Consider the following 24,108-nt stretch of genomic DNA (forward strand, 5'->3'; position numbering starts at 1 on the left):
GCTCATGTGGAGACCACCTAGCAAGAGGGATGTGGGGGGGGTGTCCGCGTTCCAATTAGCTCATTGGGACATGGGGCGCGAGGACAGTCCTGGTGGGTCCCGTCATTTTAAAACCACACATGAGGGGCGAGCATTCATGTGGTCCATTCACATATCAACGTTTCTCCATTCACATACATATCAAGTAAGGCTTGGTGGGAAGCTGGTCCTCATGGGGGTTAGATGCAAAGATGGGATGGCAGACAATGGGGGGGTGGGCATTCGGGGGGAGTCGGTGCATTTGGCGCTCGGAGAAAGGAACACTCTCCCGTAGCTCCGCCCCTGCGAGAATGGCGCGCCAAAGGAGGAGGCCCTGCAGCGAAGGTGCTGTGAAGCTGTAAACATGTCAGATAAAGTAGGTCATGGACCAGGAGACCCTCCGCTGCCAGTGTGGATGGAGGCCCTCCTGGTAGGATGGAGCGCCTCCGTGGTATGGCCCCTTTCCCTTCTTTGTCTGTGGGACATACACTACGTGGGCCCCCTGCATCTCGTACGTGACGCAAGATGATTCTAGCAAATCAAATGGTCTTCCAGACAGAAGCAGCGTGCTTAAGGAGCTCATCTTCTGCCCAACATGGACGCTCTTCTTCCCAGACTTCCCATGAAAGGTTTTTCTTCTTGGGAAGCAAACCAATGTCTTCTTTGGTAGATGAACGAGTGACTGCAAGGTTCTAGTTTGCATATATGTGGTTCCGTTGAGGCCAGGAGTTCCTGATTGCGGGGCCGAGTCCTCCCAGACTGAACCACGAGCGCTGAAGCGTGAAGGAGTGTTCTGAGGAGCAGGGAGTGAAGCGGGGATGAAACATGTCAGATGTTAGAAACACATCTATGGAGTCTTTCCAGTGTCTTCATCATAGAGGAGGGATGGACATCACCGACTCTTGGGAGGAGGAAGAGGAGGTTCTGGTGGTGACATAATGACAGGCTCTCAGGCTGGGGGCCGTCATGTTGCCATGGCGACACAGTAAATACATCTCTGACTTGACAGTGTCATGCTGAACATGTGACTGTCCAAGCCATGTGTAATAGTATGTACTGTGTAATGATGTAGTAATAGTGTGTAAAAACGTTGATTACACAGTGATTATATGAATAGACTGACGGATATTTACAGTATGTGAAAAGACAGACGGGTACATCATGTGTGTATGTGAATGGACAAACGGTTACATCGTGTGTGTATGTGAATGGACAGATGGGTACATCATAGGTGTATGTGAATGGACAAACGTGTACATCATGTGTGTATGTGAATGGACAAACGGGTACATCATGTGTGTGTGTGAATGGACAGACGAGTACATCATGTGTGTATGTGAATGGACAGATGGGTACATCATGATGTGTATGTGAATGGACAAATGGGTACATCGTGTTTGTATGTGAATGGACAGACGGGTACATCATGGGTGTATGTGAATGGACAGACGGGTACATCATGTGTGTATGTGAATGGACAGATGGGTACATCATGGGTGTATGTGAATGGACAAACGGGTACATCATGTGTGATTGTGAATAGACAGAGGGGTACATCATGTGTGTATGTGAATGGACAAACAAGTACATCATGTGTGTATGTGAATGGACAGATGGGTACATCATGGGTGTATGTGAATGGACAAACGGGTACATCATGTGTGATTGTGAATAGACAGAGGGGTACATCATGTGTGTATGTGAATGGACAAACAAGTACATCATGTGTGTATGTGAATGGACAGACGGGTACATCATGTGTGTATGTGAATGGACAACTTTTTACTTTCTGTGCAGATGTTTACATGATGTGGAAGGACAAACGAGTACATGGTGCGTGTATGCGAATGGATAGACAGATGTATGCGGTGGGCGAGTCAAGAGGGCGTGGAGGGAAAGGTGAGGCAGACATGATTAGATCATTTAGGATGCAAAGATGGCTGACGGGAGCGCTAATGTGGGCCCGCCTCCGTCCGGCACTCACGCTACTAATCCGCCGCCACTCATCTCGTCTCACGTAAGCTGATTTGTGGTCATCTCGTGGCCAACTCTTACGCAAGGCGGACAGCTGCCGCTTTTTGGGGGCGGGAACGAGCAACAGCGAGGACAAGACGTGTTGGTGGAAATAGCTGACGTTATTTCTATGTATGCGAGTGGACGAACAAACACTGTCAACAATTGTGGGAATATGTGAATGGACATACTGAATAACTAAGGCACATCAATTTTGAGTAGTTACTGAGGAACTCATAAAGAACTAATAAAAAACTAATGAAGAACGACTTTACAATAAGGTACCCAAAATTACAGTAGTTCATCAGGAGCAAACCTACCATAACCCTGACCTCTACTCATTAGTTCCTCAGTAACCACTCTAAAGGTGTGTGCCTTAGCCATTAGTTCCTCAGTAACTACTCTAAAGTTATGTGCCTTATTTCCTCAGCAATTACTCTACTCATTAGTTCCTCAGTAACTACTCTAAAGGTACGTGCCTTTGTCATTAGTTCCTCAGTAACTACTCTAAAGTTATGTGCCTTATTTCCTCAGTAACTACTCTACTAATTAGTTCCTCAGTAACTACTCTAAAGTGATGTGCCTTATTTCTTCAGTAACTACTCTAAAGGTATGTGCCTTAGTCATTAGTTCCTCAGTAACTACTCTAAAGTTATGTGCCTTATTTCCTCAGTAACCACTCTACTCATTAGTTCCTCAGTAACTACTCTAAAGGTATGTGCCTTAGTCATTAGTTAACCATTAGTTCCTCAGTAACTACTCTAATGTTATGTGCTTTAGTTCCGCGGGAACTACTCTACTTATTAATTAGTTCATCAGTAACCACTCTACTTATTTGTTCATTAGTTCCCCAGTAACTACTCTAAATGTATGTACCTTAGTTCCTCGGTAACTACTCTAAATACATGTGCCTTAGTCATGAGTTAATCATTAGTTCCTCCATAACTACTCTAAAGTTATGTGCCTTCGCTCCTCAGTAACCACTCTACTCATTAGTTCCCCAGTAACTACTCCTAACACGTGCCTTAGTCATTATTAGTTCCTCAGTAACTACTCTAAATGCATGTGCCTTAGTTCCTCAGTAACTACACTCAGTGTCACTCCACCAGTAACGTGATTGACATGGAGCCTGGTTAGCAATGATGTGCATTAATTAGCTGCCTCTTTAAAAAATACAGTTTTCTATATTTAGAAGACACATAAAAGAGAAGGACTTGTGTGTTCATGTCTCACACAAGAATTGTGGATGATGAGCAACATTCCAGGAAAGTACACCTTTCCTTGAAGTATTACCTGAAGTGCAAGTTTTTTTTTTCTAGGTAAATATTCTATCTTGTCTTGATGATCTTTTCTTTCTGGTTCATACTCGACAAAGAACACGGTGGCCCTTTTAAACCTGAGCTTTGTTATGTTTGTGTTTTTTTTTGTGTGTGCGTTCCTTGTAGTGGAGCAAAACAAGTTTTTCTACGAAGTGTGGCACTCAAACACACGGCGTTCCTCCCTCACGGCAAAGTATTCACGGACACGGCCAAATGTGCTAGGATGCTAACTATGTGTTCTTTTGACACCCATACTACCACCACCTCACCACACGCATTCTAACTTAGATGACAGACATCAAGTGGAGCCTGTCAACTGTGAGTGACCCGACGAGGTCCCGCCCCCTCCCTTCCCTTCCTTTCCCTTCTTTTCCCTTCTGACTGGAGGCGATGAGGCTGAATCCCAGCCAGAGGCCATCAGTTGCAACACGAGATTGGCGGGCTGCAGCAGCCTTGGCGCCGCCCCAAGTCACAGAGTGTTCTTGCACATTCCCTCCCACAGTATCCCAGATACTTCACGCCGGGACGGGACGGGGTGGGATGGGATGAGCTGCACAACACCCCCACTGCATGCGGTCCCCCATACATTTTTTTTCAAAGGAAGGAAGCAAGGAAGTATGCTGCCTCTTCATGTGGGTCAGTTGGTTTGTTTTGATTTATTCAATGACGATTAATGGATTGATACCGAAGAGATCTTCTGGAATCGAATAAATCAAATCATTTATTCTATTGGGTTTACATATTTTATATGATTTTTGTTTGTTTTCTGGGGTTGTCCATTAACTTGGCTGTATTGCAAATCACTCCACTACCTTTATGAACAATTTATCGAAGTGAATAATGTATTGACTCGATAGATGAAAATTCTTGTAAAGTCTTCATTATGCTACAACATTAAATCTATTTTTTTGTAATTTGCCATACACGAAGTACATATTCATGTATCGAGTATCAGTATCGGATCGGTTGAGTGTCGCCTATACTCACATGAGGAGCAACACCGCCCCCTGGTGGCTGCGGTGCGTCACTACGCCTCTTCTATAACGAACAAAACGCAAAGACAAAGGACGTCATCATTTGTTTTTATTCTCACTATTACGCAACATTAGAAGTATATAAATATCTCTTTGCTTTAATATACAACATCTATGACATCCATAGAGCTTTTCTTGGGCAAAATACAAAACTCAAACAAACAAAACACACACATTTTTATTGCACATTTTCTAAAAAGACAAAAAGAAGAAACATCCCCGTCTAACGCTAGTTAGTGTTTGCACAGTGGAAACAAGACCACCACACCGGAGACACCCTACCACACCCGAGAACTCTGGAAAAGGTCTTGGACGTCACGGCCTGCTCACACGACGACGACGACCAACATCAGTTGACACACAACATAGATTTGGCAAAATAAACGCTATACAAAATGTACACGCCTGCCAAACAAACAAGCAATGTTCCTTCAACACGCCTTCCTCCGTTATTTCTAAGGTGCTTTTCTTCTTCTTCAACAATCACCACAAAATCCACAATCAGTCGCTTCCACGCTGGAAGAAGCTTCAGTTGACAAAGACAAAACGGCCTCAGAACTGAAAAATGACTTCAAAGCAAGGAGTATTAGCAACCCTGACAACCACAGTCTCTCGGAATGTCATTATACCTTTATACCGCTTTTTCTTCTCATAATTCATCATTATGAGAAGCAAACATGTCAGCTTCGCCATTGGATGCCATTCGTCAGATAATAATAACCTTGTCATTTCACCAGGAATGTATTTCAGGTCGCATCCTTATGAGAATGCTTTTCGCCAGAATAAAGAATTCAGGGAGCAAAGTTGCAATCCTAAAAAAAAAATGTTTTCCATTGAAAACATTGCAAAATCACTCAAAAAAAAAAAAAAGTTGCTTTACCGACAAAATAAAATTGCAATTCATGTCATGTTAACAAATAAAACAGCAATATGCTTTTATAGGTGGTCTTTCTCCAAGAACCCACACAAAGTGGGAAGGGAATCCTACAAAAATCATTTTATGGAAAAAAAAAGTCCAATCTTTCAAGAAAAAAATGTTTTTTTTTTATGGACAAAAAAAGAAACGGTTAACAAGAAAAGGTAAGATGGATGGTATAGTAATGGTACGATGGTTGATGCGTATTACGGTAACGGTACGATGGTTGATGCGTATTACGGTAACGGTACGATGGACGATGCGTATTACGGTAACGGTACGATGGACGATGCGTATTACGGTAACGGTAGGAGGGACGATGCGTATTATGGTAGCGGTACGATGGACGATGCGTATTACGGTAACGGTACGATGGACGATGCGTATTATGGTAACGGTACGATGGATGATGCGTATTATGGTAACGGTACGATGGACGATGCGTATTATGGTAACGGTACGATGGATGATGCGTATGATGGTAACGGTATGATGGGCGATGCGCATGATGGTAACGGTACAATGGACGATGCGTATGATGGTCATGGTGCGATGGACGATGCGTATGATGGTCACGGTACGATGGATGATGCGTATTATGGTAACGGTACAATGGACGATACGTATTACGGTCACGCTACGATGGATGATGCGTATTATTATGGTAACGGTACAATGGATGATGCGTATTATGGTATGCGATGGTTGTCATGGCGTCCCAATCACAGCATTGCAACTTCAGTCTCTGAACTTTCCAACTCGACTTTTCCAAACTCCGCCATTTTTCTGATGTTTTTTCTTGTCAGTGTCTCTAATACTCCTTGGTACTGTGAAGTCATGTGAGGTCTTTTTCCACCAGCGGGTTCTCCCCAAGGGGAGGGGGGTGGGGGGCGTCATTCATTCCCGAAAAGCGCATCGGTAGTGCACACCGTGGACATTAATAAGCACATTCTCAGCCTCGGTTTTCCAGGGAAATGCTACATTTTCCCTCCTCCAGGTGAGCGTAGGACTAGAAGACAAATAAAGCAACACCTCGTGAGCCCGCGAGTGTTTTTATTTCCGCCGCCCGCCCGTCCCAGGAATGTGGTCAAAACCCAGGCTGGTCGTTGGAGGGCGCGCCAGCCGTGACCATGTCGCTGCGTGCACAGGAAGTAGCTTGCGGCGTTTACGTACGCAACATGGCTCTACTGCATTAAAAGGACGAGTGCAATTGGAAAGAAAGCTTTATGGCACCCTGGGGGCGGAGCCCCTCCACGTTGGTGATGACGCGTAACAGCTTGTCCGGTCGTCCAAAGGAAAAAAGGCATGAAGATGCTTGCTAAAATAAAAGTCTGCATGAAATGTTACTTTTTGGGACAGGAAGTCGCTCGTGCCGTCTTCCCTTTGCCGGGGTCTTTGTCCGTGACGCCGCCCCGGGATGCATCCCGTTTAGCGCTCCTCGGCGCAGAGGCAGCCTCCTGTTTCTTCTTCTCTGCATGCTTAGACGCCTTGTCGGGGGGCAGCCCCCTCGGGGCGGCGTCTGCAGACTCGGAGAGGCGGGCCGCTGAGGCGTTTGCCGCCTCGGGTCCAGACTGGGTATGCGGTGACGTTGTGCGTTTAGGTTTGGAGTCTTTGGACTCTTTGGAGTCCTTCATGAGCAGGGGCTGTTTCTTGGGAGAGGGGTCTTTATGTTTGGGCGGTCCCCCGGATGGCTTGTGAGGTGGTGCCGCCCGGGCTTTGGACTTGGATTCTGTGCTGTCCTTGACCACAGGAGGGCTGGCTGCTACTGATTTGGGTTCCGCTTGCCTGGCGCTGGGGGGCGGAGCCTGCACACAGTTTTCCAGGTGAACGCCCCCAGAGGGCAACGTAGCATCACTCTGTTTTGAGTTCAGAGCATCTCCAGAAGATTCTGGAAGTAAGAGTTTGGGATTGGGAAGGTCCTTAGCGACTGGGGTTTGGTGGTCCCGCAGGGCCCCCGTGATCGGCAGCTGGGGCGCCGCTGAGCGTGCTGATGTTATGGTGTTCACTGTGATGCCCTCTTGCTTTGCAGGGGTCCAGTGTTCTGGAACCTGCTGGATCTTTTCTTCTGGAACCATCTTGGAACCACCTTCCGTTTCCGGATGGTCCGACAGAGGGCGGTCTTCCTTGGACACCAGCACGCTGCCTGGAGACACCATGCACAGTTCTCTCTTTGGAACTCCTTGGATGCCAATCCCATCCTTCAAGGCCGAGTCATCGCGGTCTTGATGAGCTGGAAAGTTCTGAGCTGCTGAGGTTGAGCTGCAAGTATGGGGCTCTGGTCCAGAAGCAGACGTTGATGGTGTGCCAGCAACATCTGAGCAGTTCATGTGAGATGTTTGCAGTGCTCCCTTTGCAGCAGAACCAGCTTGACCAGATTTCTCTGACGACTCTGGACTTTCAGTGGCCGGTACCTCCTGGTCTTCATCCTCCTGGTCTTCATTGCTGACCTCTCGGATGGAGGGCGTCTTCCCACAGGAGAAGTGGGAGCTGTGTCGGGATGACGTGACCTTCATGCACATTCTGCTCTCCTGTTTCACCGCCGAGCTAGAGCCGTCGTGTCTGGTCTCAGCGAGTGAGAGCTCTTTGGGGAACATCTTTGGGGAGGTGTCGGTGCTCGGGGGGCAGCTCAGGGGGCAGCTCAGGGGGCTTTTGGGTTTCTCTGGAGCTTTCATCAGTCGCTCAGTGGCGTTCTGAAGCCAAATGGGAGGAGACGCCATCTTGCACTCGGCCATTTTGGACAAACAAGAGTCCGTTTTGGACATCCTGGGCCCAGACAGCAGGCCAATATCCAGAGTTCCCTCCAGAGGCTTGAGAGAGGACATGTGGCGTCCTTCCAGTTTGTAGTCAGAGGACGTCTTTCTCAGAGGACATTCGCCCGAAGAGATGAGCTGCAGCTTCTCTACAGCGCTTTCTCCCCGACCGGAGAAAATCTTGGGAGCCAGACCTTCCGGGGCCGAGTGGACACCGCCCAGTGCAGCCTTCATATGCTCATGAGACGCTGCACCCAGCTGGAGGCTTTTGGACCTGGAGGGACCAAAATGGAGGTTGTCGTGGATGCCGGGAGAGAGGCGACACACAAAGTCTTCTCGCTCCTCAAATGAGAGCCTCTTCCTGGTGAAGTCCGTGTTGGGGGCTTTGAGGTCCTGTCGAGGATGCGTCCACTCGCCGTCGCCACTGCTGGCCGACGAGTCACTGGTGCCGTCCAAAGCGCGGCTGCTGAGTTTCTTATAGAGGACGTCTATGAGGGCGACGCTGGCGGACTCGGGGCAAGCTTTGCGCTCGTCACAAACGGATGAATCCGACTCCGGCAGGGAGTCTTGTCTCCTCTTCGCCTCGTCAGCCTCCTCCGCAGAGTCCTGCCGCCCATCCCTGCGGGCCACCGGCCTCTTCAAGCAGCCCTGCTCCACAGGACGCACACGTGGGATCGCCGTCGGGGGCTCGCAAGCGCTCCCCTCCACGATGGGCACCCCGTCATCGCCAGCCTCCTGATCTTGCACCTCCTCCTGAGTGACCTCCAGGCTGTGCTTCCGGGCACAAAGGTGCTTTTTGTCGCCGGCGTAGGAAGGGGACAGCTTCTCCTCGGACTGCACCCGTTTGAGGAGGGGCGAGCGCGGCGGCTCTGCACTTTTAGGGCGGACAATGTGGCGGATGATGGTGGGCGGGGAGTGTATCTTGGCGGGGAAGGCTTGGGCGCTTTTGGAAATGGACACCGAGTGTCCGCCGAGCAGCGGGGACGGCGAGCGCTGGGGTGACGGGGGCTGGGGGGTGGGCGACGGTGTGCGGGCCAGTGGAGACAGAGGAATGCTCCCGGCGGACTTGCGGCGCCCCTGGCGGAGCCTCTGCCCTGGCAGCTTGGGGCCCAGGCCGTGGAGGGTGCTGGGCCGGATGTGGGCCGAGCCCGCGGGAGAGTTGGGGGCGCTGGAACTGGGGGAGCTGCTCTGGGAGGAGTTGCCACCTGGAAGTCCACCAGGAAACGTCAGTTGAGGACATACACACGCGACCGCAAAGAAGAGCCGGCTCACCTGAAGGCGCGAAGTCGGGGGCGGTGCGGAAGGCGGCGGTGGGTGAGCGCGGGGACAAGCTGTGGGTGGGCGACCCGGGTAGACTCTCACCGGATGAAAGCGAGTGGTTGAGGGAGGTGAAGCTACGGCTGGTGTGTAGCAGCGGTGACGGCTGCATTGCGAAGCGCCGGAAAAGAGAACGGCGCCTGGAAAAACACACAAGTTCAACATGGAAGGTGGAAAATAAATCACCAGGCCTTCTCACGCCACAGGAAGTTAATCCAATTCCGAAGTCAAATCAATTAATTCGTGCCATCGCTTCTCCCACCAGCTGATGAATGACGGCCATCTGACAATGTTATCTAGATGGAGATGGCTCATGGAGAACTTCCTACCTCTCTGGAGTCTTCTCCTTCTTGGCCTTCTTGCCACATCGCACCATCTTGCTCCTGTAGCTGTTCTTCCTAGCCGGGCCTCGCTTGATGGACGTGTTCTCGAAGGGCGTGGTGGAGATGGACACCTTGCTGCCGCTCTGGTGGAAGCCAGCATTTGGTAAACTTTTTTCTCCACCAAAATGATTAGAAGTTTCGGCAAAAGACTAGCATTTGTTAGCATTGTGGATTGGATTGTGTCCATAATGTTTTTAGGAAAAGACTTTTACCTTGACGAGGAGCTCCACCACTTCCATGTGGACCAGACCGTGGACGGGCTCGCCATTGACGTGCGTGATGAGGTCTCCTGCTTTGAGTCCGGCCTTCTGCGCTGGTCCACCGTCCTCTACGTTCTGGCACGCAGGAAGACAAGTTCCCGGTGAAACCTTTTTCAGGACCCACTGCCCCCCCCGTGCGGTGTCGGCATCCTTACCCACACCATGTGGTACACAGTATAGACATCGCCGTCGCAGGCGTAGACGCGGATGGCCCTCAGCGTGAAGCCAAACTTCTTGCCGCTGCTGTGGATGACCACCGGTTGGCGGGCGGCGCTGGCGAAGAGGGAGGAGGAGTCTCGGCTGGGGGAGGAGTCTCGAGAGGAAGGATCTGACGACAGCGAGTAAGGGGAGAGCGGGCTGGCTAGTGGAGATGCGCCAAATAAATCTGGAAGGACAAAGATGATGGAGACGATGGAGACATCAAGTGATTTTATCTTCTTACCTGAGGGGATCATCAGGGACAGGGCGCCAGTGGAGACGGACTTGGGGACCTTCAGGGGCACTCTGGGCTTCTCCGGCCTCAAGGAGCCAGTCAGTGTCCCCTGATCCCCGGCCCTGTCTGGACTCTCCCCTCTCGGCATCAGCTGGTCCAGATGTTCAGAGAAGCTTCCTGAAGGACAAGAGGATGATGAGGCACCCGTCTAGAGATGCAGGTCTAGATGTCATACCTGACAGCGTGGCCCCGCTGCGGGTGCTCCCCGGCGTGGTGGCGTCTGGCTCATCTCGCGGCAGCTCTCCGATGGAGGAAGAAGTCTTGCTGGGGTCGCCCAGGCCGGACGATTCATCCGCTTCACTCTCGGCTGAGACGGCCAACTTTGGGAGCGGTGCGGGACGAGGACTCTGGTTCAAGGAGTCGCCATCGGTGGAGTGGGACAGGGATGGCCTGCGGACGAGACGTGGGGACGGAACCTTGCTCAGAACCTTCAAGGTCCGCTCCAGACTTTCCAAGCCGTGTGCTTTACATTTCTGTCAGGTCTGGAGTCCAGCTGAGAGAGTCCACTGTCAGCGGGCTCTCCGGCTTCTTGTCCTCAGCATCTCCTTTCTCCTCCACGTGTCCGCGACTCAGATCCAGACTGCTGTACACCTGCAAAGACAAACACACGCCCCCGTGTGGCCGTCACCAGCATTGGCAGACAGGTCTTATCAAAATCCCTTTCTTCTCATTTACTGGCCTTTTCCTGTAGTTTTTTTTCACCCAACACTGACTTGCTACACACAAAGGTACCGGTGATGGCAAAGTGGGAAAAGGTGATGACAACCATAGAACACTAAACTAAATGTACAATTCATCAATATTAATCACGTTAAATATATAGAATATAACATTGTATAACCATAAAATATTAAATAACTCTGTAATGAAGACATAAATAAAAATAAATAATAATTAAATAAATTAAACCATTCGCTTTTCCTCACGAGGGGTGCTGGAGCCTATCCCAGCTGTCTTTGGGCGAAAGGCGGGGTGGTACACCCTGGACTGGTGGCCAGCCAATCAGAGGGCACATATAGACAAACAACCATTCACACTCACATTCATACCTATGGACAATTTGGAGTGGCCAATTAACCTAGCATGTTTTTGGAATGTGGGAGGAAACCGGAGTACCCGGAGAAAACCCACGCATGCACGGGGAGAACATGCACACTCTACACAGAGTTGGCCGAGGGTGGAATTGAACCCTGGTCTCCTAGCTGTGAGGTCTGCGTGCTAACCACACGACCGCTGTGCAGCCAAAAGAGCAACAACTACTTTTGTCTTTACCGGGTATTGAACCTTGCTCCCCTGCACCATGAATCCCCAAATTAAATGAAATAATTAAAATCAATAATGATGAAAATACTAAAAAATAAGATTAAGGAGAAGAGGTCTTAGTCCTTCTGCCAAGGATAGCCCAGCCGTGTTGACAAGCCATCACAGCATCAACATGATATTAGTGTCCTTAGACAATGACCTTGGAGAAGCGGTGAGAACACGACGAGAACTGCCGCAGCTCCACGTTGAAGTCCTCATCGTTGGTATCGTCCTCCTCCGTCTCCAGGTGGTGGTAGCGCTCAGAGCGAGCTGACAAAGAAGACACCAAGACCGCATGTTGGAGTCACGGCGAGACGGTCCGGAAAAGAATGAAATGATGAGATGGCGTACTGTCAAAGTAGCTGGTGTCGTCCTCGGACTCCAGCTGGGGGATGAACTCGGCCTTCTGCCGCAAGAGGCCGTTCCAGTCCAGGTTGTGGAAGAAGGGGTTCTGCTTCACCTCAGCGGCGCCACCTGTAGACGGCGGGGAGTACAAGTGTTAGGAGGCCACGGTCGGGGGCAGAATTGACGTAGAATCCTGCTGGGAAGAAGTTGTCAGTGGTGATGCAGGAAGACCTCCAGATGATGCACAAGGACCTACATCACCTCAGCTTCCTCCAAGGTGATTCTGGCTAAAAGAGCACGGCTGATGCGACGCCGGCATCGAGCCAAAAAGAATTGTGGTACCTGCGCCCATTCTTTCCAGAGGGTTCTGTCTGAGCAGCACAGTGATGAGCTCCTGGGCATCAGGAGGCGGCGCTTCCTCTCCCTCGGGCCAGTTGATCTGGTCTGCAAAGATGAAGATGAAGATGAAGACCACTGGCTTTTTCAGGATGATGGATGGGTGATTTGGACCGTACTGACCACTGATGACCTGCCCGAACAGCTCCTCCGGCGTGTCGCCAAAGAAAGGCACGCAGCCCACCAGGAACTCGTAGAGGATGATGCCCATGGCCCACCAGTCCACCGGCTTGCCGTAGCCTTGCCTCAGGATCACCTCTGGGGCGATGTACTCCGGCGTCCCGCACACCTGAAAGCAAACATCTTGAACATGCTCGGGAGACGAGGGCATCAACGCAGACGTAAATTCCAGTCACCTGCTTGTCAGAGAACTCTCTGGCGTCCTTCTCGATGTGTCCCTCGTAGAGGTTGGTGGTCATGTTCATCAGGCCCACTTTGGACAGACCGAAGTCGGTCAGCTTGATGTGACCCATCGACGTCACCAGTAAGCTGAAAAACATCACAGATATCAAATTAGCTGTGGAATACACCCCACTGTACACCAGATACTGTATTTCATTCAACACACACACACACTCTATACCAGGGGTCTCAAACACGCGGCCCACGGGACACATGTGGCCCGCAGGACACTAGTTTGAGGCCCCCGCCTTGATATGAAAGTTTAAGGTTAGTGCGGCCCGCGCAAGTTTGATATGGATGCTGTATGGTATCATGTACCCAGAAAAAATTATTACGTTTGATTAATGTTCATGTTAAAGGTTAAATAACTGTTAATAGTTATCCTCTCTATCCGTGTGGAAGTGGTAGATTTTTGGCTATTTAAGTTTAAAGGAAATAACTTGAAGGCTACCGTTTAGGTCGCTAGCTCTCTAGTTTGCGAGTTAGCATGTGTCTCAAGACCCTGCAGTTGCGCAATATGTTGTAAATAAAAAGAGTATAAATGTGACCATAGTCATGTTTTGTCATGTCTACAGAGCTCTAATAATGCTTTGTTAATTTTAATCTGAAAAAAATAATTTGTCTACCCACCAACTATGTGGTTTCTTAAGTTTTTATTATTTGGTGTTTTATTATTATTATTATTATTATTATTATTATTATTATTATTATATTTATTTATTACTGATTGATTTTCTTTATTCTTGATTTGTTTATTTATTTTTCATCTTATTTTGTGCAGAAAAATAAAAATTAAGATATTTGAGAACAGTGGAATGTTTTATCAGAGCTTTTATTGTAGAAAATCGGAACCAAAGCACTGAAAAAGTTTGTATATTTTTCTGTTTTTAATAAATGCGTTTTTTTTTTTTTTTGGAAAACCTGATGCGGCCCAGCCTTGCCCAGACCCTAGCTCCAGTGGCCCCCAGGTAAATTGAGTTTGAGACCCCTGGTCTATACGCTCACAACTACTGCACACAAAGGACATCTTTGCTGGAAAACCAATAAGATGTCTCACCACTAGAGGGCGGACATGCCCTGTACTCATAGTAGTGTGTGTGTGTGTGTGTGTGTGTGCGTATGTGGCCATACACACACGTGGCATCTGTAAAGCTGATATGTTGGCCTTGACTAGACAATCACCTAGCAAACCAAAAATGTTTCATTTGGGCACATGCAGTACTGTATCATATTTACAATAATATATCAATATTTCTATGACTTAATCTTTATCCTCATTGGTCCAACAACATTTTGAAATATAAAACAATGTTTTGTTGTTATTTGAAATAAAGTTGGAGTGAAAAAGTTCTTACTTGTCAGGTTTGAGGTCTCTGTGTACGATGCCGTAGTTGTGCAAATACTCCAAAGCCAGCACCGTCTCTGCAAAGTACATCCTGGCCATGTCCACAGGGAGGGGGCCCATGTTCTTCAGGAGGGTGGCGCAGTCTCCTCCTGTACACACATGAACATTATAATCACCATCATCATCATCATCATGGTGGGGGGAGTAAGACGCACCTTCCACGTACTCCATGACCATGCAAAGATGGCGCCGTGTCTCGAAGGAGCAGTACATGGACACCACAAAGGGGTTCTCGGCGAAGGTGAGGATATCCCGTTCCACGAAGGCCTGCTGGATCTGGTTCCTCAGGATCAGGTTCTGCTTGTTGATCTTCTTCATGGCAAAGCGCTGCTTGCTCTCCTTGTGGCGAACCAAATAGACGGCACTGGCCCGACACAAACACCGTCAGATCCACTTCCAATCACCACCCGCAGGGGGGGCGGAGCCTTCCTCACCCGTAGGCGCCGTTGCTGATGAGTTTAGTCATCTCGAAGTCCAGCTCGCACGGCTTGCGTCTGCCCCTCAACGCCGTGCTGAGGCTCTGACACTCAACAGCGGAAAAACACACCCAGTCAGCGATATCACATCGAGAAATGATATCATGATCGTGTGCGGGAAGGGTGGAAGGATAGTGGAGGAAGGATGCAAGGAGGTGGTGTAGGAAGGTTGGTGATTATGTAGGAAGGATAGTGTCTTACGCAGTCGTCTGTTTCAGGAGTGTGTGCGATGCCACTGTCGGAGCTGGTCAGCTGCGCCATCTCTGCAACACAAGTTTAAATATTAAGTGTGGAGTACCCCAGGGGTCAATATCAAGACCAAAATTATTCAACTTGTACATCAATGACATTTGCAAAGTTACAAAAGACAAACAAGCTGTTATCTCAGGGAAGAAGTACATTTGAAACACTTCTATGCTAGGACTACGTTATGCTAGTCATAGCATTTCAGTATGTGGAATCAAACTATGGAATGGATTGAGTAAGGAAATCAAACAATGCACAACGATGAGCCAATTCAAGAAACAATACAAGCAGTTGATGTTTGCTAAATACAAGGATGAAGAGTCTTGAATGCTCATATCACCTCCTACTTCGGTACGAGGTACATTATAAAAAAAAAAACACACAAAAAACAAACTGTATTACGGAAAGCAGGAAGTGAACAAATGTAACAGTTACTGATTGTAAAAGTACCAGATGGAGGGGAAGGATTTAATAAGCTTTGCTTCTTCCTACTCCTTTTGGACATGTGGAACTGGGAACTGATTATGGGATGCATTGTGATCTGATGCATGTTCAAATGAAATAAAACCATTACCATTACAATTACTTAAAAGTGGTATTATTGTGGATGATAGCACTGCTTTTTGTTCCGGAGGAAGCACAGAAGAAATCATAAGAAAGGTCAGAGATGAAGTGGTCATAGTAAAACGATGGTTTGATAAGTGTATTTACGCGGTGGTACACAGGTTTAGTACGCTGTGTATGAAAGAGGGTGTCAGAGTATGCGATCGTCACATGAGTAAAGTTGTTATGTGAGCAGAAAGTAAAGAGCAGACATGAGGATTTTTTTCCCCAAAGGTGCTGACAGAGATGATGTCAATGAGCTGGAAATGAGAATGATCCAGAAGAGAAAGGCTCACTGAACGCATCTTTTTCTACACCACAACCCGCCGACGTCCATGTGTTGCATTCGACCCCCGCTGCACGGAAAACACATTGAGGACGCCATTCAGCATCTGTGCCCTTCTGCGATTTGGCTGCTTTGGGAACAGGATGGTGTGTGTGTGTGTGTGTGTAGGCCATTCTTCTCTAATGACTCCTAATGAATGTTGATGTTAGGCACAAGCTGTTCACTACACTACATTACTTACTTCTTACCTCCGCCGCATTTCAATAGTCTCGTCTTCATTGCTCAGTGCTAACCTCCTAAAGTAATTGCAGGAACCGCTAACCCCGAAAAGGAACTGCTTACCTCCACCCGCCTCCTCACCTCCCGTTAACACATTGCCCCTGTCCTCCAAAACCTCCACCGGCTTCCCGTTCCCCAACGCATTCACTTCAAAGTTCTTCTCGCTGCCCCCACCCTCTGGAACTCTTTGCCCCATTCACTCCGTGCTTGCCCCGACCTTTCCAGTTTCAAAAAACAACGAAAAATCCACCTCTTTAAATCTGTTTTTAATGTCTAAACATTTTATACCCGACTGCTGTGCCCCGCTTTTACTCTTGTTTTAGCTGCGTATTAACAAATTAATGTTGTATTTTTATGTATCTTTTACTCTGTTAACTTGCTTTTATTCAACTCCATTCTTCTGTAAAGTAGTATTTTGAAAAGCGCTATGCAAATAAAATGTATTATTCATTATTATTATTATTATTACCTTCTAAAGAAGCTGCAGAAACCGCTAACCCCCTAAAGGAACTGCTAACCCCCAAAAGTAGTATCTGCTAACCCCCTAAAGTAGTATCTGCTAACCCCCTAAAGTAGTATCTGCTAAGCCCCTAAAGTAGTATCTGCTAAGCCCCTAAAGTAGTAACTGCTAAGCCCCTAAAGTAGTAACTGCTAAGCCCCTAAAGTAGTAACTGCTAAGCCCCTAAAGTAGGAACTGCTAAGCCCCTAAAGTAGGAACTGCTCACCCCCAAAATAACTGCTAACCCCCAAAATAGTAACTGCTAACCCCCAAAATAGTAACTGCTAACCCCCAAAATAGTAACTGCTAACCCCCAAAATAGTAACTGCTAACCCCCAAAGTAGTAACTGCTAACCCCCTAAAGGAGTAACTGCTAACCCCCTGAAGTAGTAACTGCTAACCCCCTGAAGTAGTAACTGCTAACCCCCTGAAGTAGTAACTGCTAACCCCCTAAAGTAGTAACTGCTAACCCCCTAAGTAGTAACTGCTAACCCCCTGAAGTAGTAACTGCTAACCCCCTAAAGTAGTAACTGCTAACCCCCTAAAGTAGTAACTGCTAACCCCCTAAGTAGTAACTGCTAACCCCCTAAAGTAGGAACTGCTAACCCCCTAAAGTAGGAACTGCTAACCCCCTAAAGTAGGAACTGCTAACCCCCTAAAGTAGGAACTGCTAACCCCCTAAAGTAGGAACTGCTAACCCCCTAAAGTAGGAACTGCTAACCCCCTAAAGTAGTAACTGCTAACCCCCTAAAGTAGTAACTGCTAACCCCCTAAATTAGTAACTGCTAACCCCCTAAAGTAGTAACTGCTAACCCCCTAAAGTAGTAACTGCTAACCCCCTAAAGTAGGAACTTGTTAACCCCCTAAAGTAGGAACTTGTTAACCCCCTAAAGTAGGAACTTGTTAACCCCCTAAAGGAACTGCTAACCTTCTAAAGGATCCCGCGTCAGTCCCAGCTGGCTGATGATGTAACGAGGGATGTCCGTCTTGATGCCCTGGCCCTCCTTGGCATGCCCCTCCGCCGCCTCCAGTAGATGGTAGAATTCCTCAGGGTCAAACTCCTGGAGAGAGACACATGCGGTATGCTTATAGAATACCTGATCATTTATTTACGTCTTTATTGGGGGTGGGAGGAGGGGGGCCGATATTTTCCCTGGGAAGGCCACATACGTAGTGAAAATGAAGGAATGCCATGTTGATATTTTGTGCTAAAAAAACGTGCTACAGTATCGTAGAAGAAGAATCAGCATGTCAGCTTTGTCCCGTTGGTGAAAAAGTTCCAACTATGAAGATCTTTTATTGCTACATTTTTCTTCCTTTTCTTTTACTCAACTTTTCTATCAAAAATAGCTCGCTGATGGCGGTGATTCATTGATTTCACTAATAACGTTCATGAGATGTCTTGGTGTAAGGATGCACACCACGGAGCAAAAACAGTGTGACCCGCCCCCGCTGCGTTGTTGCGGCGAGGAGGCGTGAAGAGGACATACCAGACATTCCAGCAGTCGTGCGGGTCGAGCTATGACGATGAGGATCTTCTTGGCCAGATCTCGGATGAAGTTGACCTCCTCGCTCTCTGACCGCTCTGTGGACTGCAGGACAAACAAGCCAAGATAGATGGTGGAGGATGTCAGATCTTTCTAACAGCTTTCTAACAGCTTTTTAAACAACAGACGGACATGAAAACAAATATTCTTATGTGAAATAAATTGGATTAATGCATTTTTTAGATGTTTGAAATAATTTTTTAAAAGAATGTAATGAGGTGTTGCATGCGTGTAAGAATGTGAAAACAGGTCCAATCAGCTTTGAGGCTGGAAGAGATGATTGTCACGAGAGAGTTGCTCCTCGGAGATGTGCTATTGTTGAGGATCTGATGATCTGACGGAGTTTTAGCTGAGGGAGGAGGGTGAGAGAGAGAGAGAGAGAGAGAGAGAGAAGGTGGCTACCTCGAGGACGAGCCTCTCCAGCTTGTCGGTGAGCTCGCAGAAGTAGCTGGACGTAATGAGGTCCAGGCGGCTCTTCTCCAGGCAGTCGCGCGCCAGCTCGATGATCTGGTGGTGGGCGAAGCCGAGCACGCCGTCCGCCAGCGGGAGGACGCTCTCCGGAGAGTTCCCGCGGATGATCTCCTGGATCTTCTCCTCCATCTGGGCGGTGGCCTGCCGCCAAGGAAGCAGCGAGGTGAGACAGAAGACAGGCGTCTGGCGCGCGAATGAAAGATCATACCTTGGGGAATCGCTCCTTGTAGACGTGATTCATCATGATGATCTCGTGGTCGTAACAGGACGGAGACCTCCCGGGGCTGGGAGAAGATACGGGATGAGGACGCAGACCGGAGATATTTCACACGGCAAGTCGGCGCTCGGCTACCTGAGACTGCGCGAGCGTGGGCGCATGGCCGTCGCACGCCGACACTCGTCGGTGGAGATGCTCTCGGTGCAGAAGTGCTTGGACAGGAAGTGCAGCTCGTCCGGCGTGGGCTGGAAGGGCAGCTGGTGCAGCTTCTCCTGTGATGAACAGGACGACTGGAAATGAAACAAATTCATATTCAACATGAAAACTAAAGAAAAGAAAATGTGTGAATTTTTTTTTTTCATGATGATGATGATGAGCGTGCTGTTGGCGGCAGGCACACAAAATTAGCTGACATAGCGTCGAAAAATAAAAGCACCTCCTGACCGTAATCAATAATACGATCTGATAAATACAATATATCCATGTAAAAAACAATATCAATGGTGAAAAGACATTGACGATATATGATCATATATATGAAATGATCAGAATAAATAATGAATACCATAAATAACGGTGTCTAAATGAAAAAACATGATGGTGATGTATACGCTAATGTATATGCTCACAGAGACGGTGGAGCTGGGCGTGTTGGTTCCATATCCGGAGGAGGGAAGGGAGGCCAGCGACCAGCGGCGACCATCGCTCCTGACGCACACACACACACACAAGCAAAGACACAATCTTTCAACGCTTTGATCGGCAAACAAAACAACCCACAACGTCCGCTGACGTAGTCGGGCACAAACTCATCATGTGGAGCGCATGAGAAAGCGCAAAGTATTGATTTTCAAGTATGGCAGGAACACAATGGCGGTAAACAACATAAAATGGAACTTCCAATATATCCAGCAGGAGGAGGGCTGCACGGGGGTCGAGTGGTTAAAGCGCAGACCTCACAGCTAGGAGACCAGGGTTCAATTCCACCCTCGGCCATCTCTGTGTGGAGTTTGCATGTTCTCCCCGTGCATGCGTGGGTTTTCTCCGGGTACTCCGGTATCCTCCCACATTCCAAAAACATGCTAGGTTAATTAGCCACTCCAAATTGTCCATAGGACTGAATGTGAGTGTGAATGGTTGTTTGTCTATATGTGCCCTGTGATTGGCTGGCCACCAGTCCAGGGTGTACCCGGCCTCTCGCCCGAAGACAGCTGGGATAGGCTCCAGCACCACCTACGACCCTCGTAAGGATAAACAGTAGAAAATGAATGAAATAATGAATGAGTTCTCCTCCTATTTTGTGTGGAAGTGGTAACTTTTTGGCTTCTTATTTTGTCTTTCCCCACCCTCGGCCATCTCTGTGTAGAGTTTGCATGTTCTCCCCGTGAATGCGTGGGTTTTCTCTGGGTACTCCGGTTTCCTCCCACATTCCAAAAACATGCTAGGTTAATTAGCGACTCCAAATTGTCCATAGGTATGAATGTGAATGTGAATGGTTGTGATATATCGGTTTGGAAGAAATCTCAAGTGCATTCATATGGAAAAGAGTGAAAGGTTATTGTTGCGTTCCCTTCTTTTACTGGAGGAAAGAGGGTAGAGTAAGCAGACTGAGTCGCTTGTGTTTGTCTTACCTTCGTGCGAAGGAGAAATGAGCGGAGGCACTAGGAGAGAAGTTCCTGGGACTGTCCTGTGGACTGGTGCCTGGGGGGAAACAAATCCAGATCGAGTGAGTCGGTACGAGCAGCTTGCATTTGGGTCCCGCCCTGCGTGTTTCCTGTTTGAGTGCCACCACAGTGTGGATGTGCACTTTGACCTTGCCAGCTGGAATCACCACATCATTAGCAAAGTGTCCTTTTTAAGGCTGCAGGCGACGAAACATTTGCCTCCAGGGATCCTCTGAAAGCACCAATTAGCCATCGTGTGTCAGCAAAGACCAGCGATGCAGAGATGACACACAGCAGCGCTGATGGCGCCGCTGATGACGACCGAGTCAGGCAGCCTTCCCAATAGGCTAAGATACAGTATAAATCAAATCAACTTTATTTGTATAGCACGTTTCCTGCAAAGACATGCAAAATAAAGTGCTTTACAGAATTGAACAATTACCACAATTAAAAGGAAAAACAAATACTAAGAAAGCACCTCCCACCCACCCTCCATACTAGACACCCACCCACCCACCCACGCACACACACAATCACATGGCATGGCACTGACGATCAAGGAAACGCCACCTTTGGGGCCGTCCACACTGGGAGGAGCCGCAGGCCGTGCCATCGGGGGACCAGCACCCGGGCCCCCCGACTCCGACAGATGGATGGACCCCCACATTAAAGGGAGGAACCCCCAGCCGGCCGGCTTGAAGGGACCCAAGGATGGCACCCCCTCAGCAGACCCGACACAGCGCCCAGTGTGGAGGACCCCCCCCCCGAGGGAATACTGGAGTTAAAAGCTTAAAAGCATAAAATAGGACTAAACAGATAAAAACATAAGAAAAGTTTAAAAATATTAGTTAAAAGCCTGATTAAAAAAGGTGTGTCTTTAATCTTTAAAAAAAAAAAAATATATATATATATATATATATATATATATATATGCTAACATAAATGCTAATAGTCGTCCTCCTGCTTCCTTACCTTTGCTTCCAACACTGCGTCTAAACCACACACTTAAGTCTTCCCAGGGTACATCTGGACTTTCTGCATCCGAGTGCATCTTTCCAGACCCAGTCCAGTTCGCTGTGGTCCGCCTATCCGCCCGCCCACCCGCCTCCCCACGCAGACTAAACAAGGTCAGTGGCGACAGAGCTTCACGCGCCCCCCAATTGCAGGAAATGAAACGCCCCGCGCTGAACGGAACCTCCCTCCGTTGCCGCCAGCTTCCTCTCCGGAGGAGCGGCCACTTCCTTTGACACTCCCCCCCCCCAGCACAATGATATTTTTTAGACAACACTTACCCGCCAAGGACGATAGGGGTGAGTGCGGTCGGGGTAGACCCGTCGACTGCCCGCTTCCGATGAGACTTTTCCTGTTGCTCGTCCTACAGCTGCAGAAATACACCGGCAGACATCAGACAACGACACATTGCCATCTTCAACCCCCACGCTACGCAAGCTAGCTGGCAGTCTGCTTACATCCGAGCTAATACACATTTAGCAGGAATACACAATCATATCCACACTTTGCACTTTCAAATCGGCCTCAAATTATTGACTTTGCATTTGCTTATTTTCAGAAAAGTGTGATGACAACCATAGAACGGGAAAGAGACTTCATAAGCACAATAGTATGGCACGTCTGTCCTGGCTGCTCAGTACAACATGGCTGAAGCTGTGAGCGTTACCGTTTTTTTTAAATGTCAGCTGACTCTGGTCGCCGTGTGAAAAGACTCCCCTCCCAGGCAAACCATCATGAAAATGAGCCATGATGTTCTCCTACTTCTATACAGTAGCATCACGTATTGACGTAAAGATGAACGTTGCATGTCGGCGTGTAGTTTGAGATGTTTGGTTTGTTCACCACTTCATGTTTGCCACGGGGGCAGCTGATGTCAGTTGATGTCACATGACCCGCACGACTTTGGTCAACTGTAACGGGCACCCCTGCCTCATTTAACGTCACGCCATGACCATCATCTGTGGTACAGCAGTCAACAGCAAGCTACACAGGTAGAAGGTGTTCATGAGTGAAGGTGAACAGGAAGCATAAAAAAAAAATAAACAAATGCATCTGTGGCGGGCCAAATGTGTGCATGGAGTGCCGTCCCAAATAGACCACCGCATGGAAAAAAGAGTGAAGCGGAACAGAGCAGCCAGGAAGACTGAACCCTGCACAGCTTGACTGATGGAGGACGCCACCATGCTGACATTTATTCCCAGCGACAATGGCGTCCTGTCAGCAACGACGCCGCCACAGCCGTCAGCCCCGCCGCCCCTTCATCCTCCCTCGCTCACAATCAAAAAGAAGAACAATGGGCTGATGTGTGATTGTGCAGCTACTCTATGTATTGTGTGTACTGTATTTACTGTATGTAGAAATGCACCAGTAGGCAGGAAGACTTCATCTCTGCTGCACGCACACCACTCTGACATGCTATGTCATGTCGGCTGCCCTGCTGAGCTGCACATTTTTTTTTTTTTTTTTTAAACAAGGCAGGTCAGCAACGACCACACATTAAATGACCGAGCCTCCATCTCTGCACTCCTCATCCAAACATTAACAGGTGCAGGTAGTGGGAATGTTGCTGCGGATGCTCAACATGGCTTCACTGTCTGGAACTCATGTCCGTTTTTTCTAAATTCATCCCCAAATGTTCTCCATTGGTCACCTCCACATTGCCGGCTGCTGTTTGACGCCCCCTCGAACGGCTTTTCCAGTCTATAACTCATTCATTCATTCATTCATTCATTTTCTACCTCACAAGGGTTGCGGGGGGTGCTGGAGCCTATCCCAGCTGTCTTCGGGCGAGAGGCGGGGTACACCCTGGACTGGTCGCTGGACTGGTCAAACAACCATTCGCACTCACATTCATACATATGGACAATTTGGAGTCGCCAATTAACCTTTTTGGAATGTGGGAGGAAACCGGAGTACCCAGAGAAAACAAACGCATGCACGGGGAGAACATGCAAACTCCACACAGAGGGTGGGGAAATACAAAATAAGAAGCCAAAAAGTTACCACTTCCACACAAAATAGGAGGAGAACTCATTCATTCATTCATTCATTTTCTACCGTTTATCCTCACGAGGGTCGTAGGGGGTGCTGGAGCCTATCCCAGCTGTCTTCGGGCGAGAGGCGGGGTACACCCTGGACTGGTGGCCAGCCAATCACAGGGCACATATAGACAACCATTCACACTCACATTCATACCTATGGACAATTTGGAGTGGCCAATTAACCTAGCATGTTTTTGGAATGTGGGAGGAAACCGGAGTACCCGGAGAAAACCCACGCATGCACGGGCAGAACATGCAAACTCCACACAGAGATGGCCGAGGGTGGAATTGAACCCTTGTCTCCTAGCTGTGAGGTCTGCGCGCTAACCACTCGATTGCCGTGCCGGCCCAGTCTATAACTTTCTCCAAAAAAATATATCACAACAGACCAAAAAAAAAAAAATCAGGAGCAAG

At 48.4% G+C, this 24,108-nt stretch overlaps 1 protein-coding gene across 9 annotated transcripts in view; it reads right to left on the reverse strand.

The window, feature by feature from the left end:
- Positions 1 to 4,546: 4,546 nt before the first annotated feature.
- mast4 (microtubule associated serine/threonine kinase family member 4) overlaps positions 4,547 to 24,108 on the reverse strand; it is a 55,916-nt gene continuing 36,354 nt past the window's right edge. For 8 of the 9 annotated variants that reach the window (XM_058064968.2, XM_058064967.2, XM_058064971.2 and 5 more), the window contains 25 exons: positions 21,934 to 22,022; positions 20,609 to 20,678; positions 19,607 to 19,685; positions 19,113 to 19,267; positions 18,969 to 19,044; positions 18,692 to 18,901; positions 18,233 to 18,334; positions 17,671 to 17,803; positions 15,031 to 15,092; positions 14,788 to 14,879; positions 14,509 to 14,717; positions 14,304 to 14,442; positions 12,903 to 13,035; positions 12,670 to 12,835; positions 12,493 to 12,594; positions 12,157 to 12,279; positions 11,966 to 12,075; positions 10,973 to 11,094; positions 10,679 to 10,893; positions 10,453 to 10,620; positions 10,166 to 10,395; positions 9,963 to 10,085; positions 9,697 to 9,833; positions 9,323 to 9,507; positions 4,547 to 9,255 (listed from right to left, as the gene is read on the reverse strand). In XM_058064968.2, coding sequence (XP_057920951.2) covers positions 6,644 to 9,255; positions 9,323 to 9,507; positions 9,697 to 9,833; positions 9,963 to 10,085; positions 10,166 to 10,395; positions 10,453 to 10,620; positions 10,679 to 10,893; positions 10,973 to 11,094; positions 11,966 to 12,075; positions 12,157 to 12,279; positions 12,493 to 12,594; positions 12,670 to 12,835; positions 12,903 to 13,035; positions 14,304 to 14,442; positions 14,509 to 14,717; positions 14,788 to 14,879; positions 15,031 to 15,092; positions 17,671 to 17,803; positions 18,233 to 18,334; positions 18,692 to 18,901; positions 18,969 to 19,044; positions 19,113 to 19,267; positions 19,607 to 19,685; positions 20,609 to 20,678; positions 21,934 to 22,022 — 5,842 coding nt within the window. In that variant the 3' untranslated portion in view covers positions 4,547 to 6,643. The remainder of the gene's footprint in view (positions 9,256 to 9,322; positions 9,508 to 9,696; positions 9,834 to 9,962; positions 10,086 to 10,165; positions 10,396 to 10,452; positions 10,621 to 10,678; positions 10,894 to 10,972; positions 11,095 to 11,965; positions 12,076 to 12,156; positions 12,280 to 12,492; positions 12,595 to 12,669; positions 12,836 to 12,902; positions 13,036 to 14,303; positions 14,443 to 14,508; positions 14,718 to 14,787; positions 14,880 to 15,030; positions 15,093 to 17,670; positions 17,804 to 18,232; positions 18,335 to 18,691; positions 18,902 to 18,968; positions 19,045 to 19,112; positions 19,268 to 19,606; positions 19,686 to 20,608; positions 20,679 to 21,933; positions 22,023 to 24,108) is intronic. The other variant, XM_058064969.2, reaches the window with a different exon arrangement.

Source organism: Doryrhamphus excisus, linkage group LG10, assembly GCF_037039965.1.
Source record: "Doryrhamphus excisus strain RoL-2023G ecotype Guam linkage group LG10, RoL_Dexc_Guam_v1.1, whole genome shotgun sequence".
NCBI lineage: Eukaryota > Metazoa > Chordata > Actinopteri > Syngnathiformes > Syngnathidae > Doryrhamphus > Doryrhamphus excisus.